Below are 17409 nucleotides of genomic sequence, written 5' to 3' on the forward strand. Positions count from 1 at the left end.
GAGGATTTATAATAAGAGTTGATCATTGATTTAGCATTACTCTATAAGAATATTTGTAATTAAAACAACTCCTGAAATGATACTTGTTGGAATAAAGAAATTATTGTTATTTATTAACTGTTATAATAAAAAGTAAGGCAGTAAAATAAACTTATGGCATTACTTGATTATGCATTGTTAAACTTTGAAATTATTAAAATAGCACAAAAAAATTGCTTCTTAAAATAGCTCAAAAATCACAGTATACCATATAAGAGAACTTGGAAATTATTATAATAGCTATTATCGATCTCTTCAATGGCATTTAGTAGATACATCTTTTCTAATCAGTACACCTATTTTAGTTGAACTTTGTCCTCTTATATGAAAAGATATAGAAAAGAAATCCACCATTAAGCAATGAGAATATATTGTTTTAATCTTGAATAATAACAAGAAATAGCCATCTATGGTGCTGCTTCCGAGCTGTACAAGACATGCCAAGGTCCAATTCAAATAATTCAAAGGATGGTAGTTAAATTAGAAAGAATGGTTAGGATGGTAAATAAACAAACTGTTCATGCACAACTCATGCTTTGAACAATAATAGGTTCAATTTAGCTATAATTTAGAAACCATTCTCCAATATCATATGATATGCCTCAAAACCGATCACAGCCGATATGGAGAACCATTAGACCCTTCCATGAAGCCTTTATCCAATCAACCAAGGCTCGCCACATGGCCAACCTAGAAGCATGTGAAGAGTCTTTTGAATTTCAAAATCTCCTCCTAGCTAGCAACACCTCGGCCATGATCACAACTGGTTTTTTAAATTGTGCTTGCAAGATGCACGAAGCGTGATGCACATTCAGAACGACCGCACGTAATACTCATAATATACGTTGGCCTGCCAAAGATCGCCAACCCACGTACCTGAATCCTCCAACGACAGGCGTCAACCTTCGCCTATACAATCCAATCCTAGGGAGGGCCTCCAGGTAAGTGCTCTTGAGCTTTCACACGCCACCATGTTGTCGCTGTCTCGCTCTCAACCTCCGTTGTTTCTTGATAGTTTTTCTGACTTAGGCATCAGAGGGTTCTCCCACCGGATATTCTCTGATAAGAGAACTTCTTCGCTATTGTAGGTTGAACCTGACATTGGAGCAAAGACCCGAGCACGACCTCAGCTTTTTAGAACCATTTTGGGTGCATCGTCAATCTGTAGAGCTTGAACAATTGACCACCGAGCCCTCTAGTAACCTCACCAGCTCGGCGCCTCGGTCATACTGATTTGGAGTGGCAACATCATATAAAGTTTGACTCATTAGACAATCCAAGCTCGAGCACGTGGTTCACAAAAATAAATAAAAACTTAGCTTGATAGAACGTTGATTCAAGCTTGTTCAATTAGAAAATGTATTAGTTAATGGGATCAGCTGCCTGACTCTCCTATATGGAATATGTCTTGTTGAATGGCAACATTTCCATCACATTTAATATTTTTTTTTAAAAAAAAATGTGCATTCATCATATATCAAACCAATCCTAAGTAACCCAAATCTTGGCTCAGATTGGCATAATTTATTTGTATGTGGTGAATTTAGTTGCCACTCCTCCCAAATGCGAGGCTATGATACCTAAGTTCATGGAAACTGATAAAAGATCTTGAATGGTAAATGCATTAACTTGTTCTTTGGGATGCAGACATTCTGGTCCGTACTTGTGCAATGGTTGCACATAAACTACGCCATGCCAGAGCACCAGGAGCTTACAAAGGGAGTAAGTGAGTGCCTTTGAGTATTTGGATAAAAGTTTATAAGACATTTGGTGAGTATGACTATGGAAGACAGTGCCCATTATATGCTCAAGTGGAAGAGATTAAATTAAGGTGATCAGCTTTCCATGAACAACAAGATATAAAGTGTCCCTTATGGTTGTGGGGTTCTCAAGCTATTGAACTTCCTCGATTTGCCTTTCATCAAGGCACTCAAACTCCATCTTCTTAATACTTAATTAAGATCCACACTGCAAGAATCTCTCTCTCTCTCTCTCTCTCTCTCTCTCTCTCTCTCTCTCTCTCAAGTGTCATGTGCCACAATTTTGTATATTAATTGCAAAATGGTAATCATAGAGTGTTAAATGATATGGTGTAGGGATTAGGGGAGCAATGCTAGCTTAAGAAATAAATATATTAAAGGATCCAAATTGATGCACACGAACCTAAGCTTCAATTTTTTTTATGGTTTTTCAAATAGGAATCAAGTGGAGTCTTGAATCCTCTATAGCACTAGCGCTAGATATTGGCACAAGATAGATCTGCAAACTAGCTAGTTATCATTAGATTAGGTCTTGGGTTTAACTTCTAGCGGCAACATTTTAATACAAGGAACATGTAGTTGCAAGTTGAGAAAATAGAAGTTCTGATAATTAACATGGATGGAAGCCAACTAAATATTGAAGTACGGGATCTGACTCAAGTTTCTTGTATCAACACCACAGGTGAAACATTAAAAACGTTATATATATATATATATATATATATATATATATATATATATATATATATATATATATATATATATATATATATATATATATTCATTGGGTTTCTTAAAGTCTACCATATCTCCCTGCTATAAGAAACATGTTGCTTTGATGGTTTGGCAATTGAATAGCAGGATCTTGACATATAACTGCCAACCAAATCTCAAAATAGTCTTGCATTTTGGAAAAAGTCATTGTGGACTTTCAGTTTTGTTGAATGGAACAAAACTTGCTTCTATCCAACTAACCACCAATTTTATTTGATCATTCCCTCTTAAAACAATGATCATAGTCGTGATGTTTTTGCAATTGAAGAGGATGGGGCATGGCTTGTTCGTCCAAGGAGTTTGTAACATAACAATCAGAAAAGATGAGTAGTGTGATTATAATAATCATTTAACATAGAGGTTTATATTAGTTGAATATGTTTTGTCCTATTGCCAAAAATTGGGTGATGAATGTGTTTATTAAAGAAAGAAGGATTTTTTGCATAAATATTCTTCTAAAAATTTAAATTTGTGTGAATACCCTCTTAAAATTTATATTTATTTTTGTACCCTCATAAAATACTATTTTTGTACAAATAATCCTAATATAACAGTTCTTCTAGTACCGTTAATAAAAACCTTATTTATGTTAATTAAAAATAAAATATAGTTTGGAAATTACTTTTTTATCCCCCATTGCGATCGCCTTATAAATGTTTCTTTTTCCGCATCGACCCAATAAAAGTATTTTAGTCATTTTATTTTAGTTTGAAACTGTTAATTTTTTAACGTCGTTAGATGGTATGGGCACATATGCAAAAACAAAAATAAAAAAAGGATAGAATAACAAAACAAATATTTTACGAGAGTATACATGCAAATATTAATTTTGGAAACGTATTCAAGCAAAATTCGATATTTAGGAGGGCGACTCATATGTCTAAATTCCTTGAATTGTATTCCTCTTAAAAAGAAAAAAAAAGCCCTTGAATTGTAGAGAAGAGGACTAATTGCTAGTTTGGTGGGCTGCAAAGATACCGGAGGGAGCAACTTGGAAATCTTCAAATAACGGGTGGCTCGGATTTTAGGAAATATGTCTCTAGGGTTTTGACTCAACCCTTGTATCCTTACATGTCATGGGTCGATCAAGTCAACCTGGCTGGGTCTTAAAACATCGATCGAACCAAAAACTTCGAACCAATCACCGCTCCATCACTGCAGCCCTCCAAAGCCATTTGCCCTAAAGCAGCTATGGAGCAATCGATTAATTTGAACATCAATTGAAACACATATTCTCATATATGCAAAAAGTTAGCTGCCTACAAGTTTAGACGCATACAAATGTGCTACATTTCCAGGATTTTTACCTTTGAATTAGTTCATCTGTTGCTCAGGCCCCAAATTTAATGGGTCTACTCTGGAAGAGGCTTGGACCGTTTAGTCGTTCACTAGGGTATCCATGGGCCAGGAAAAGGCCCATGAACTTGGGCCGAACGTAACGCAGGGCTGAGAGATAGGCTCTTGGTTCAGTGTGGGAAGGGTCCAGTTCCCCTTACATTGGAGGGCCCATGTCTACTTTTCCTTACTGGTAATACAATTGTTAGGTCCAAGTGGTTCCCACTAGGTCTATGATGATGCTAAATCACAACATATATGATAGAATGAGAAAGTTATCACCCTAAGATTTGTAGAGAGATACTTCTGATCAGAACACATCTCCCATACATATATGTTGTGTTTAAGATTGTTTTTTGCTTGTGAACTTATTCTTCCCAAGCATTGAAGTGAAATTTCTTTCTTAATAAAAACATATTTTTGTATCCATTTTCTTTTCGAATCAATGGGTGAAAACTATGGTGACAAATGGAGATTATTTTATAATTTGATCACCTAATATCCAATAAGAAATTTTCCTCCAAAACTTGTGCTTCCCTTTTGAAAATTTCAATTAAGTGAGATGATTAATGTTGATGGCAACTATGAATCTAAAGGCCAACCCAATTAAGAAAACCTGTATTGGCACTTGATTATTTCATGCATGTCCGCGGATCTAGGTCAATGTTAAATGTGAAGTCTATCATGATAACACAATCAGTTCACACATCAATAGAAATGCAGAACAATTTTATGGATGTACGGGTAGTTTTGCATTTTACCATGGTTTTTTTGTACGCCAAACATGGTAGCATACTTCATCAATTTCTTAAAATTTGACGATCAATGGATAGATATCTCTGTTTATATCTAGCTAGCAAGTGGTAGAAATATGCATTAGTGACAGCCGAAGACTCGAAATGCAACTCAAACCTAGAAAATTAAAAGCCCGTTCGATTACTTAAGAGATGGTCTGGTGGTTAAAGTATGGAACATATGGTCTATTAACGAAGAATTATGAGACCCATGCATTGAGAAGGTCAAGATACAGCTCATGGGTGTCAATTTGCCCAATTATTCACTGGTATTGCACCATGTAGTTCTTAAGCTTGTTTAATTTCCCGCGAAAGAGGTGCCAACAGACATGAAAATGTTTCGCCTTGTACATTTCTTGTAACCATCTCCCATGGTTTTATCTTAAGATCCAAGCACAAAAAGTGTTAGAAAAGATTAAAATGATATTTTTTATTCTGAAATCCATGACATTGCTGAATAATTGGTTATTTCTTACTAGCCATCTCAGTTCTTGTGGTGAATGAAAAGGAAATTTTCAGCGCCCATATATGTGTTGCTTTTGAAACTCTAGGGTGACCTATTGTTAATGCTCCTAGTTAGAGAAATGGTTGAAAATTTTTAGTTTGGAACTTTGATCTAGTTGCTAGTAATGAACATCTTTTTTTTTTTTTTGGTTATTTCCTTTTCTTCTGTTCTCTCTCTTCCTTCCCCTATTTTTCCTCGTGTTTCTCTTGTTTTCCAGTTCTGTACCCATTTTAGTTCTAAAAAAAAGTATGATGGTTTCTCCCAGTGTTTTGCTCTCTTTTTTTCAAAGAAAAAAAAGGAAAAGGAAAACACTACTAATGAATGGACTTGACGAGGCCGGGTTTCGTCGTTCTATCGCATTCAGTGACTGAAGATATATAAACATGGAGCTCATAAAGCTAAGAATCGATAAATGTGTGTAGCTAGCAAATGAACAGTGAGAAAATGACCCGTCTAAAGGTTGAAGCATATAGCTGCAATGTTGGCAACCTTATCCAAACCACAATTTCTCTCATGCCTAATGGAGCACATTGCTATCATGGCTGCCGTTTCCAAACCAACATGTTTTCTCAATAGGCTCTACCTATTTATAATTACCTATTTTCATAGAAAAAATTATATCCTACACAGTATGCACCACGTGTCCATGCACACTGATAATCACAACTGCTCGTTCCTGCAGCAGTGCACCAAGATAAGCACTTGATGAATGAGGTGTGTGCATACGATATAGGGTATGATGTCTCATTTTTATAGACACATGATATGCTACTATGATCCAAGAACATGACATGAAGGCTTCCCCACCCAATGCCATAGGCACCACGAGGAGTTCCCCCATATTAAGTGAATACACCATCAAAACCTTGAAATCCTCAAGAAAGACACCAAATGGAAACCCAAGAAGAAGGATCCAGGATCCGAGCTAGTGTTGCTCATCAGCTTTACAAATTCTTTGGTGAATGAAGAGTTTTTAGTCCTTCAAAAGAAATGATTAATCAGCAACCTTTGTGTCTCGATACCCTGGAGAGCTGATTTGGACGAGGGCCACTGATGTCCCTCCTCCCTTATACCATCTTCTTACTTTTGATTTGTCTGGCTGTACTCATGTGAGAACTTTATGAAATACCGTTTTTACCAAATATTAAAAAAAAAAAACAAGAAATGATTAATCAGCAACCGATTCAAACTGTCACATCTTCAGGAAACATTTCCACGTGAGAACCCCATCGGCACTTGGAACCATCTACGTTGTCATGATCTTGTGAGATCCACATCATGCCACAAAGGTGGCGTGCTGTGGTCCTTCGTGCCCACTCTAAATTAGCTTACTTGCTGCATATATTAGTGAGTTGTTTCCTGGCCAAATTAATCAAGTCAAAGAGCATTAACGAAATCCACTATTTGTGATTAGGTGGGAACTATAACGTCGGAGGATAAAGCAAGAAATGGGATGCCAAGAACCGAAGAATAATGCAAACTATTTCTTTGACAGAAGCTTCGACTTTAGAGCTCGCATAAATCATTACAGCATCAAAGCATAGTCGAGCATTAGTTAAATATTGTAGCTGATGCCATTTGATTCCTAATGCCACCACAACGAATGCTTCCTCCTTGCTCTACCAGTAGCTTTTCCATGAGTGTTGATGGAAATGACAAATATACTCATAATTACCTATATCCACACCATCATGACAACACACACAGTTCCCTTGCGAGCCTCCTCATTCTCCTGTGCTCACACCAACCCTTCCCATTGGGACATGACATGATTGCATCCAATAAACTTGCACGAGGGCGACATTTCTTTTATACCAGAGGGGCACTGAAAAGATGAGGGCCTGCTTTTCTAAAGTGAATGCAGATCGAGATCTCTCTTAGTTTGTTTCTTTCTGAAGTAGTGGGTAAAGAGAAGACCTTTGTTCGATGGAAAGCGCATTTCTTCGGCTCTGGAACCTTTCATGAAAGAGAAGGCTGAGTGGCAGCATAAATTATTGTATATTATTAGTTTATGGGTGGTGCTAAAACTTCTTCCCATTTATTATTGGTGAGCCAAGGCCCAACCTTTGATATGATTATTTATGCTCTCTTCTAGAGTTCTAGTAGTACAATAGAACATTACTAATATCTTGCAGTTATAGCATCAAGTTCGTTTGTAGACGGAGAGAAATTACATCCTGCACTACATATACCACTTGGTCATGCACTAAACAATCACCGAGAGGCATTTCTTTGGATCTCATTCATCATGCATTCATCTCGTCAATTGGCTCACAGGAATATGCCTTGATGATTGATGTAGTGCATGGTCGCATTGATGCATGCAGGATATAATTTTTGCTAGATGGTTGATATTTGCATTCCTTGAAGCAGTACCATAATAAAACAATTTTCATGAAGATTAATAATTTTCTAACACCACTAATTCATATGATCCATTAAAAACGAGGGGGGGGGGGGGGGGGGGGGGGGATGAGACCCACAAGTGGCTAATTCATAGATGGCCGTCAGGTGTTAAACTTGACCAGGCTTATGGAATACCATATATGCATACACCAGTCGCCCATCATCTTTATAGGAATAATTTTAAAGAGATATGGAGGGGCGATGATCCATCCCTTTCCACGTGAACTGATGGTTGTCAGGCTCCCATTTCACATGACGTACGTGTTAGCTTAAAGCAACATTCACAGCACACATGAGAGGGAAAGGGAGGAAGATTATTCACAGCACCATGCATTCATTCAATGTTGATTCCATGGCATGTAACCATGGGGGCCCAAAAATACATCTGGAAATACCATGAGGCTTATGCCCTAAAAATACATCAGGTTCGTGATGAGAGAGAGAGAGAGAGAGAGAGAGAGAGGAAATGGACCCCAAGATATATAGCTGTGAATCATGTGTGGACACAAAGAGAGACGAAATTATTTTCTACACAATATGCACCCTATGACCATACATGTTGTATATTATAACCGCTTATTTTTTGCAACGATGCACTGAAAAAAAATGCTTGAAAAGTGGACGACCGACTGTGATTCCATGCATGTTGTGTATCACAGCTGCTTGTTTTTGTAGCGATGCATCGAGAAAATATTTGATGAGTAGGGCTCACAAAAATAATTGGTTGTGATTAGTTGCATGTACTAGTAACATTGTGCATGCAGCTGGGGAAGAGAGGGAGATAAATTATTTCATTGCACCAAAGGGGAACATGCGCCGGGTCCGACAGGTAAACTAACACAGCTCAATGTGAGGTCGCACCGCGTTACGCTTTATTTGTTTGCAGTCTAAAATATTTGAATCGACAAAAAAATTCAGATATTTTTCCATCTTTAATCCAAAAAATTGTTGAACCAAAACAATTTAACCAAGTTTATGTGCAATAAGTTCTTTAAACATATATACACACACATACTTTTCAGCCTTTCTGTAATTTCCAAAGTACCCCTTCCCCATTCCACCTTTATTGGGTGTCAATAAAACTATTTAGATGAATAAATCTAGAGTAATAAAAATTATTGGCAAATGAAATAGAGCCCTGGATTAACAGCTGGTTCTTGCTTTTGGGGTGGTGCTTGTTACCTAATGATTTTTGTAAGGCAACTTTTTTATCTGGTTTGTGTCAATTCTTTTTTCACTCATAAATGCTAGGTTAAATATAGTTTTGCTTTCTCAAAATAATTAGGAGGAACATAATTTGTGTTAACTGTCCATTTAACTTACCATACCTCATCTTCATGAGACACAAGTCATTCAATTTTATCAAGTTATGATAGTATGGATCAATTGCAAACCATCTACATCTGCAAATATTGGCATGTACTTTTGTAGCATTTAGATCAGTAATGACAAGCCTGTTGAAACTAAGCAAGTTATCCATCCACATGTAAGGGTTAGACAACTAAGACCCACTAGCAATCATCATTTTTATGCACTAATGAATCATTAGGCCTCAATAATAACCTCTAGAAATGATCATTTTCATGCACCATGAATCATTAGGCCACAATAATAACCTCTAGCCTTAATCATTTTCATGCACACAACAAGACTATATGCATGATTTTGTTTTGGTCACTGTAGTCGCTACATGCAACCAAATTTTTTGAAGACATCGGATTAGAAAAATAGATAAGACCAAAAAGTTGGTTAAGACATATAATCAAGAACTTGCAAAAAGTTTCAAGTAGCATGTAATCTACGGACAATTTTTATAGATTTCTCAATAAATGCTAAAGATAAATAAGTAAAAAATAGAAACAATATCATATAACATGAAAATATATTTCTTAACCACTTACAAAGTTTTATTTTTGGCTGAGAAACATTCAGAAAACCTTTTCATGTTTCATCTCATCTTCAACGACCTCATTCCAGCCTCTGCCCACTGGGAACAGAGTTGCCGATAAAGAAGCCTACAAGATCCTGCGGCGTTTTACTTTCTACCGTCTCCTAGTCCCCATAAATTCTTCGTCCTCTCATAGCCAACTTGACCTTTCTTCGCCCTTCCCCACACTCGCCCAAAGCTTCAGCACCGCCAAGCACCGTAGTCTTATCGTTACAGCTAAAATAGCGGCTGTCTTCAAACCAGTCCAGCCTTTACTTGATGAATAAAGTATTATATTCTTTGAGACTAGTCGAAGTTTGATGAAAAAAATAAAAAGAAAGATGAGAATCCTGCAGGTGAACCATATCAATCAGGCTTGCCCCTCCACCATTATCTTTCTGGTCTAAGAGGCATCAAGAGACTCATCTGAAAGAATTTTTCTTCACTAAAATATTTTTTAAAAAATAATATATCAAAAAAAAATATATTGCAGAACAGTTTATGTTTAGCGGAGCATCATATTAAATAACCTATTTTTCAAACAAATCTGAGTCCTAGTTTATCTTTACTTTGGTTAACAATGTTCACATTCTAATTGAACAAGCTCAAAGCAAAAATTAATCTACAGTGTTAACTTGCTAGACCCCAAATATTTATATTTGAAGTTGTTAAAGCAATGACATTTATCAGGCCTTAACACAATTTACATTATGTAATATTTCTCAAATGGCTGCAAAATCCCACTTAAATCTAGGCTCATTTTATCATATTAGAAAATTGTTATAACTGGCAAGATGCTCATCCTGCAGCCTCTCTCACTAATAGACAATAGAATCCCACCACCCACTCCATTGCTCAGGTTTCTATCATAATTGTTCTCTGCCATGGAATTATATTTCTTGCATCACCATAAATATATATATATATATATGGCCACTGGCCATCTCCACCGGTACGCACGCGCCTCCCAGGGCCCGCCGTGGCCGGAATTATTGAGCCCCTGGCCTTCCCTCCATGATTCCAGGGTCCACACGGTTGCCCCACCAAACATCCCTCTGTTTCCCCACTCCCTCCTGTCCTTTCTCTTCTTCTTCTTCTTAGCCCCTTATTCTTTCCTTCCTCCTATTTAAACCCATCCTCCCTCCCCGCCTCACCACCTCCCACTCCATAACCTCTTCTTTTCTGAGCCTCAACCATTATAAACCCATCCATCCCCTTATCTTCTCTCTTTCCATCGTATCTTTCTCTCCTGTTTGAAGTAATCGAATTAAGCAATCAAATAAGATGAGGATGATAGACTTGGGCAGCTACGGCGGGCCTCTTGGCATCATCGACACGTCGACCGCCGTCGACTGCAGCAAGGACGTGCGCTTCCGCCGCTCCTTTCGCTCCCTCGTCGAGTGCATGGTCCCATGCTGCGGCTTCCAGCCTGCCGCCGCCGACGACGACGACTCCGACGCCTCTACCACCACCACCTCCACCTCCACCGTCACCGGCACCTTCTTCGGGTACCGCCGCGGCCGTGTCAGCTTCTGCCTCCACGACGACTCCTCCTCCTCCCGCGCCGCCGCGCCGCTCCTCCTCCTCGAATTCGCCGTCCCCACCGCCTACCTCGCCCGGGAGATGCAGCACGGCCTCCTCCGCATCGCGCTCGAATGCGATCGCGATCGCGGTCGCGCCCGGCCAGCCTCGCTGTTCGGCGTGCCGGCCTGGTCCACGTACTGCAACGGCCGGAAGGTGGGGTTCGCCGTCCGGCGGCAGATGAGCGAGGGTGATGCTGCGGTGTTTAAGCTCATGCAGTCGATGTCGGTGGGCGCCGGAGTTCTCCCCGGCGAGTCCAAGTCCGGCGACGGAGACCTCATGTACCTGCGAGCGAGTTTCGAACGGGTCATTGGCTCGGTGGACTCGGAGTCGTTTCATATGATAAACCCGGTGGGGAGCACCGGGCAGCAGTTAAGTATATTTCTCTTAAGAACGTAATTAAGTTTGTGAGCTAATCATGGCTAATGGAAGCGCAAGCCGCGTATTTTGTACTCAGACCAGATGGTTAAGTGGATGGCGGTGTCAACCTTGTACTAAATTGGTAATAGAAAATTTTTAGCTTATTTTTTTCTTTTTTCCCCTCTCTTCTATTAATATATCGAAGATTGATGGTAAAAGATGACATATGACAACCATAGCATCTTGAAATGCTGCTCTCCCATGCGATTCAACAGAAGAAAGAGGGAGATAAAAGATGGTGCTGGATTATTTGATATTACAATTTTATTAATGAAATTATATACTGTATGAAAAGATATGTAATATGCAACAAAAATTTTAAAGACTTTTTATATTGTTCTAAAAGAAGAATTTTTTTATGGTTATTAGAGAGCGAAGACTAATGTTTATCATTTGAGATAAGACTGCTAGAGAATCGAAAGAACTCTTCATTAAGCACTATTATGAGGTTAAATATATTTACAAAGAAGTTAATAAGGCAGAAGATTGTGTGGATGACTGCGATAGAAATTTTATTTTATTTGGTGATTGTTACAAATATATTTATTTTAGGTTGATTTAATAAATTATTTTATAAATAAATAAGAAAGAGAGAGAGAGAGAGAGAGAGGGTGGTGAGGTGGGAATTCGGTGAAATGGCCTGAAGACATGCACACGGGCAGTCGGAGCAATCTAGATGTGGGCCCACCCCTCTCCCTAAAGCATGGACCACTCAAAACGATGAGACATCTGAAGTCTCTCACTGGTAAGAATCTGTCGGTCTCCTGATAACGAAGGATGTTTTTGTGTCTCTTTGACACCGAGCCAAGATCACTCCATTGAGACCAAAGAAAGGAGGAGGGGGAAAAAATGCTCCAACTTTTTATACTTTCTTTTGATCTCTAATAGCTGAAAGTTCGATGTCTCCTGTTTTTTGACGAATAATTCATCTTTTAACTCTCCAAATTGATGACAAAGAACTCAATATCGAAACTTGACCCCCCCATTGAAGCTTTCTCATCTAAGAGCAAGTTGTCAGTGAAGAACCTCATTGTGGAGTACCTAATATGATAGCTGTGTCACTTATTTGTATAAAATTTTTGTATCGCTTCAGCATTGATAATATAAAACAATATAATATTGATGGGAATCTGGCTATTGTTAGAAAGAGGTTCCATGTTCGAGTTTTGCAGCTTATTTCTCCATAGAAATGATGCATATGTTACATGAACTACGTGCAGGGAACCACAAATGAAAATTATTATCCTTGCTTTTCCAATTTCTGCTGTAATTCCATTTGTTCAAGTTTGTTGAACAGCCAAACATAATGGATGCCAGGTTAACCATTATTTTCATCTGGTTCTGTTGCTAGAGTTGGTGGCAAGGGATACTAGTAAAGTGCACTGTGTATGCATGTATGTATGTATGCATATATCTACATGTGTATATATACATGTATAAAGAAGAAAAAGTTTATAGCAAAATTTTATGATGATGAGCAAATAATGTTACACAAGTAGGAGGGTATCAATAAAATTCACCTGCATGGCATACGCACTAGAAGGGCATATTTCATGTTTGGCCTTCTAGATACGTAGTTGATATCCTACACAAAATTAAGGAAATAAAGATTAGGTAGACCACCAATGTGAAAGTAAAGTAACGAAACATGAAATAGGCTAGCTTGATGTCAAATGGCTTAACAGTTATTAGATGGCTTTTAGATTAACCATCTGCTAATGCTAGATCTCATCTCATTCTATAGCATTGTTGGTGAATGATGCATATTTTGCTTTCTTTTCAAAGATAATATATTTACAGAAAAACAAATTGTGTAACTGAATTAGTGGTGGCTTATATGGCTAACCATATTGAAATTATATTATAGGACTCTACTTTGGATGTTTCTGCTTAGTTTTTAGTTATTTTATTTTCTGATTTTTATGGATATATTTATATTTGAATAGTTTAATTTTTCCGATTTACTAAAGAAAAATATAAAGTAAGCTTCTTGCATGTATGACTACGAAGCATGCAGCCATTGGCAATCCGAAGGTCCCTCACTAATGAGGCATTGGTCCCATGGCTTGGAGGCATGCCTACGGATCAACATTAACAGAACTATACATATCAACATGCCAATAAGAGACAATTGAAAAGCAATTTGCACACTAGAGAAAAAGAATGATGAATCAAAAAGTATAATTGATGGATTGGGCACTCATGAACTTGGCCACGCCCTTGAGTTAATTAATTCATTAATTGAAAAGAAACCATTGGATGATGAGAGTGTGATGAAATCTTTTTTGGCGTGTTAGAACTATCAATAGGTAGAGCCTCAAAAACCAAGAGTCATGCGGATCCTAACTTTTATTTTCTTTTATTTTATTTATTCTTTTGGTAAAGAGAGATATCAAGCTTGCAGCTCACAGACAAACTCCGATCTAAACTTTCAAATCATTAGATATGTTGTTCTCAAGAGATTCCAAAGCTCTTTTAGTATTTTAATGAAATGCGACATTAATTATTCGGGGATGAGTTATTTGTATTCGTCACCTCCCTCATTCATGATCTGAGACATCCCATGGTTATCGTTTTAGCTTTATGAATCCTTGGTTGCCAGGCTTACTGGGGCCACTCATTCGTGTCCTGGAGTAATCCGCATTTGGCCCGCATTTCAAACCCATTTGCCGCATTGCTCTGAGTTTGATTTGCCAACCTCTCAATAAACTAACCTTTAAGTGGAATATTGCCACACTTTCCCCAGAAGCTGGTATCCTCTTGTTGAGATTGAGGTACTGAGATTTCATTAAAATTGCAAATAGGCCGAGCAGCTCACGAACAACTCAAACTCGACTTGAATCTGAGTAAAAACTGCAGCTGAGTGAATTTTTTCTGATATCCAAATCCATCCCGAATTCTAATAGAACATATTTAGCAAAATCCTATAAGGTTTAGGATAGGTTTGAAATTTATTCCTCAGATACCTGCTACCTTATAAAATTTTACATATATATATATATATATATATATATATATTGTGAGAGGACTTTAAACCCAAACTTCAAGAACATCTAATCTCTATTTTTACCACTAAGCTATAAAAGTCATTTATGTTTAGATTGTTCATCAAATTATTTATACCATTTTTACCTAATATTATTTCTACTTTTATTTATTTATTTTTTTTGTAATTCTAGGTTGGGTGCTTGATCTGATCTAAACAACCCAACTCGAATAAAGATTACTTGGGCAAGTTTGGATACCCGATGGATTTACATTTTCTGATGGAATAGGTTTGGAATTCTTAGGCAAAGATTTAAATAGATTTGGGATGGTTTTGGATAATAGAATTTTAAACGGGTTGAGTATGAGTAGAGCAAATTTTGCGGATATCCTACTCATTGCCATTCCTAAGGTCAAGCTCGAATAGCAAAATACTCAACTCAAAAGCTTGCGAATATAGACACATATATATATATATAGTTAACCATATTTTTTAATTATGGCTCGGTTGATATTTGAGTCAAGCCGATCTTGAGGATTGCTCTTTTTTTCATCAAGTCGAGTTTGAGCTGGAGGTTCAATCAATCTCAAGTTGAGTTTGAAGTCAAGTATTTTGAATCAAATCGAGCTCAAGCATGCAGCTACTTGACTTGACTCAGCTCAATTGCACCCATTGGTTTCATAGCTATTACAGCACCTGGAGCCCATTCAATCAGATTATCCAAACTCTACTGATTTGGACACCATGGGAGGTCAAACTGTCATTGTAAACTGCAGCAATACTTTTGGGTGTGATTCACCTGACTATTGGTTTCCAGACCGCCAGGTGATCTATATGGTATACCTATATTACCACATTATGATGCATGGTAAACTGTTAATTAACTTCTAAAGTCAGGTGTCCTAATTTTTACAATCAAAAGTCTTTGTAGTACTAATAATCTGTCACTAACTTGTACATGTGATGTATCTCAAACCTAGGGGTGGCAATTGGGTCGAATCAAATCCGATATAGGTTGGATCAAAAATTCGTCAATCTGAACCCAACCTGTTTACTAAACAGGTCAAAAATTCAGATCTGGATCTAGCATGTTTATTAAATAAATAACCTAACTCGATCTACATAATCCGTTTATTAAGCAAGAAAGTCAGGTTAAATAGGTTAGTTAAGTGGGTTTTTAATGAATTCAATGGAACTTAATGGGTTGGACAGACTAAGCAGGCTAGGTTAAATCGGACAGAAACGGGTTAAGCAGATTTTAAATAGGTTAATCAAGTCTTAAATGGGTTAAATAGGTTTTAAACAGGTTAAATAAATCTGAAATACTTTAAATAGGTTGGGTCATGATCCGATCCAATTATTAAACGGGTCAAAATAGGTTAAATGGTTTAAAAGTCTAAACATGAACTCGGCCCAAACAGGTCTCAAAGGGTTGATCTGATAATGATCTATCTTCATTTATGTCAAATATAAGCTTGCTTAAAGCGGGGCCATCTATAGTCGAATCATAAATTACCACCCATATTCAAACCACAATATTGCACCCAGAAAGGTGCCAAAATAAGATGGATGGTTGAGGAAGCTTGCAAGCCCAAGAGACATCAAATATTGAGCAATCTTGTCTTTTTTTTATAGAAACGAAACATTATGTTGGTATTTAGGATGCTGAATAATTATTTTTTGTCCATTCTTCGTGGCCTTATAACCTTAAAAGAGGAGGAGGGTACCTAATGACATGTCACATTTAAACAAAGTGTAACCAAGTAATGATAACCTTCTGAATCTATGGTTTTCCAAGCAGACATTCTTATGGAAAGTAATGTTCGCATAGCTCTAAACCAGAAAAGCTAGTCATGAATGACGGCTTTCCTTCCAATTGCCTGCTGGTGAAGATCACGGTGGAGCCCAACCTCATGATCTTGGTTGGGCTTGGGCTGACATCAACCATCCTGAACTTCTAAATGTTGTGCAACCAAAATGCAGCTTTGAAGTTCACCAAGCAAACCAAGAAATTAAACTATCATGCTTAGACATCAACCTGCAGCTTCCCCTATTCTAAGTTTCTGACAATATGATCACCGAATTAGAATCGAGATTAGAGTTGAGATGACACCCACCTAACTCTCTCAGCTGGCTGCCGGCTCTCGATTAAACCCCTTAACCGGAGCAAGAAAAGATTAGAGTGGCATCCTTGTGTCCATTAGGTCTACAAGCTGCGATTATGACTCTAAGCTGAAACAATGCTCGATTCCATCTTATCTTGCTCCTTTCTAAGCCATTGGGTTATGGATAGGCCAAAACTATCACATCATTGCCAAAGAATGAATCCAACCAGAATTGTAGCTTTTGAGGCTCACCATTGAGTATAACTCAGACTTTGTTGAATCAAGTTGATGCAATTGGATTTCAATAAACTTCAACATTAACTTGATATGTTCAAGCCATGGTCTATGTTTAATTGGGTGACTCGATCTTGTCTTGGAATGCAAGACTGTTTTTTCTTCTTCATTTATGTCTTATATCATCTGATGTTGTATTCCATTAATTGACTAATTAGTTTGATAAAGGCATTTTTTGATTGTATTTTATTTGTTACATATTTGATCTGTATAAGACTTACCTCTGGACAACCAAGACAAAATGGCCTAACAAGGCCCTGCCTGCAAGGCCGCCAAGATAAGGACATGATTGCGGCCCAGATCTAACCTGTTTCAGCCCATAATTTAGTAAGAATAGAACTTGGTGCAACAATAGGGTTCTTTAGCCTATCAAACAGAAACATGGTCCGCTTTATCTGAAGGGTTTAATGATGTGTTACTGGCCTGATGCAACAATGTCCACTATCAGTTGTGCTCATTATTAATTAGAATGTAATCTACAAA

The 17409-nt window shown here is 37.7% G+C and overlaps 1 protein-coding gene across 1 annotated transcript; it reads left to right on the forward strand.

Moving 5' to 3' along the window:
• The first annotated feature begins 10513 nt into the window (after positions 1-10513).
• Positions 10514-13166, forward strand: LOC120107503 (protein MIZU-KUSSEI 1-like). The gene has a single exon (XM_039120794.2). It carries the CDS (start codon positions 10825-10827, stop codon positions 11518-11520), a length of 696 nt encoding a protein of 231 aa, XP_038976722.2. The 5' UTR covers positions 10514-10824; the 3' UTR covers positions 11521-13166.
• The last annotated feature ends 4243 nt before the right edge of the window (positions 13167-17409 follow it).

The sequence above is a fragment of the Phoenix dactylifera genome, chromosome 11, assembly GCF_051530095.1.
Source record: "Phoenix dactylifera cultivar Ajwa chromosome 11, Ajwa_hap1_PhDact_Kaust_v1.1, whole genome shotgun sequence".
Lineage (NCBI taxonomy): Eukaryota > Viridiplantae > Streptophyta > Magnoliopsida > Arecales > Arecaceae > Phoenix > Phoenix dactylifera.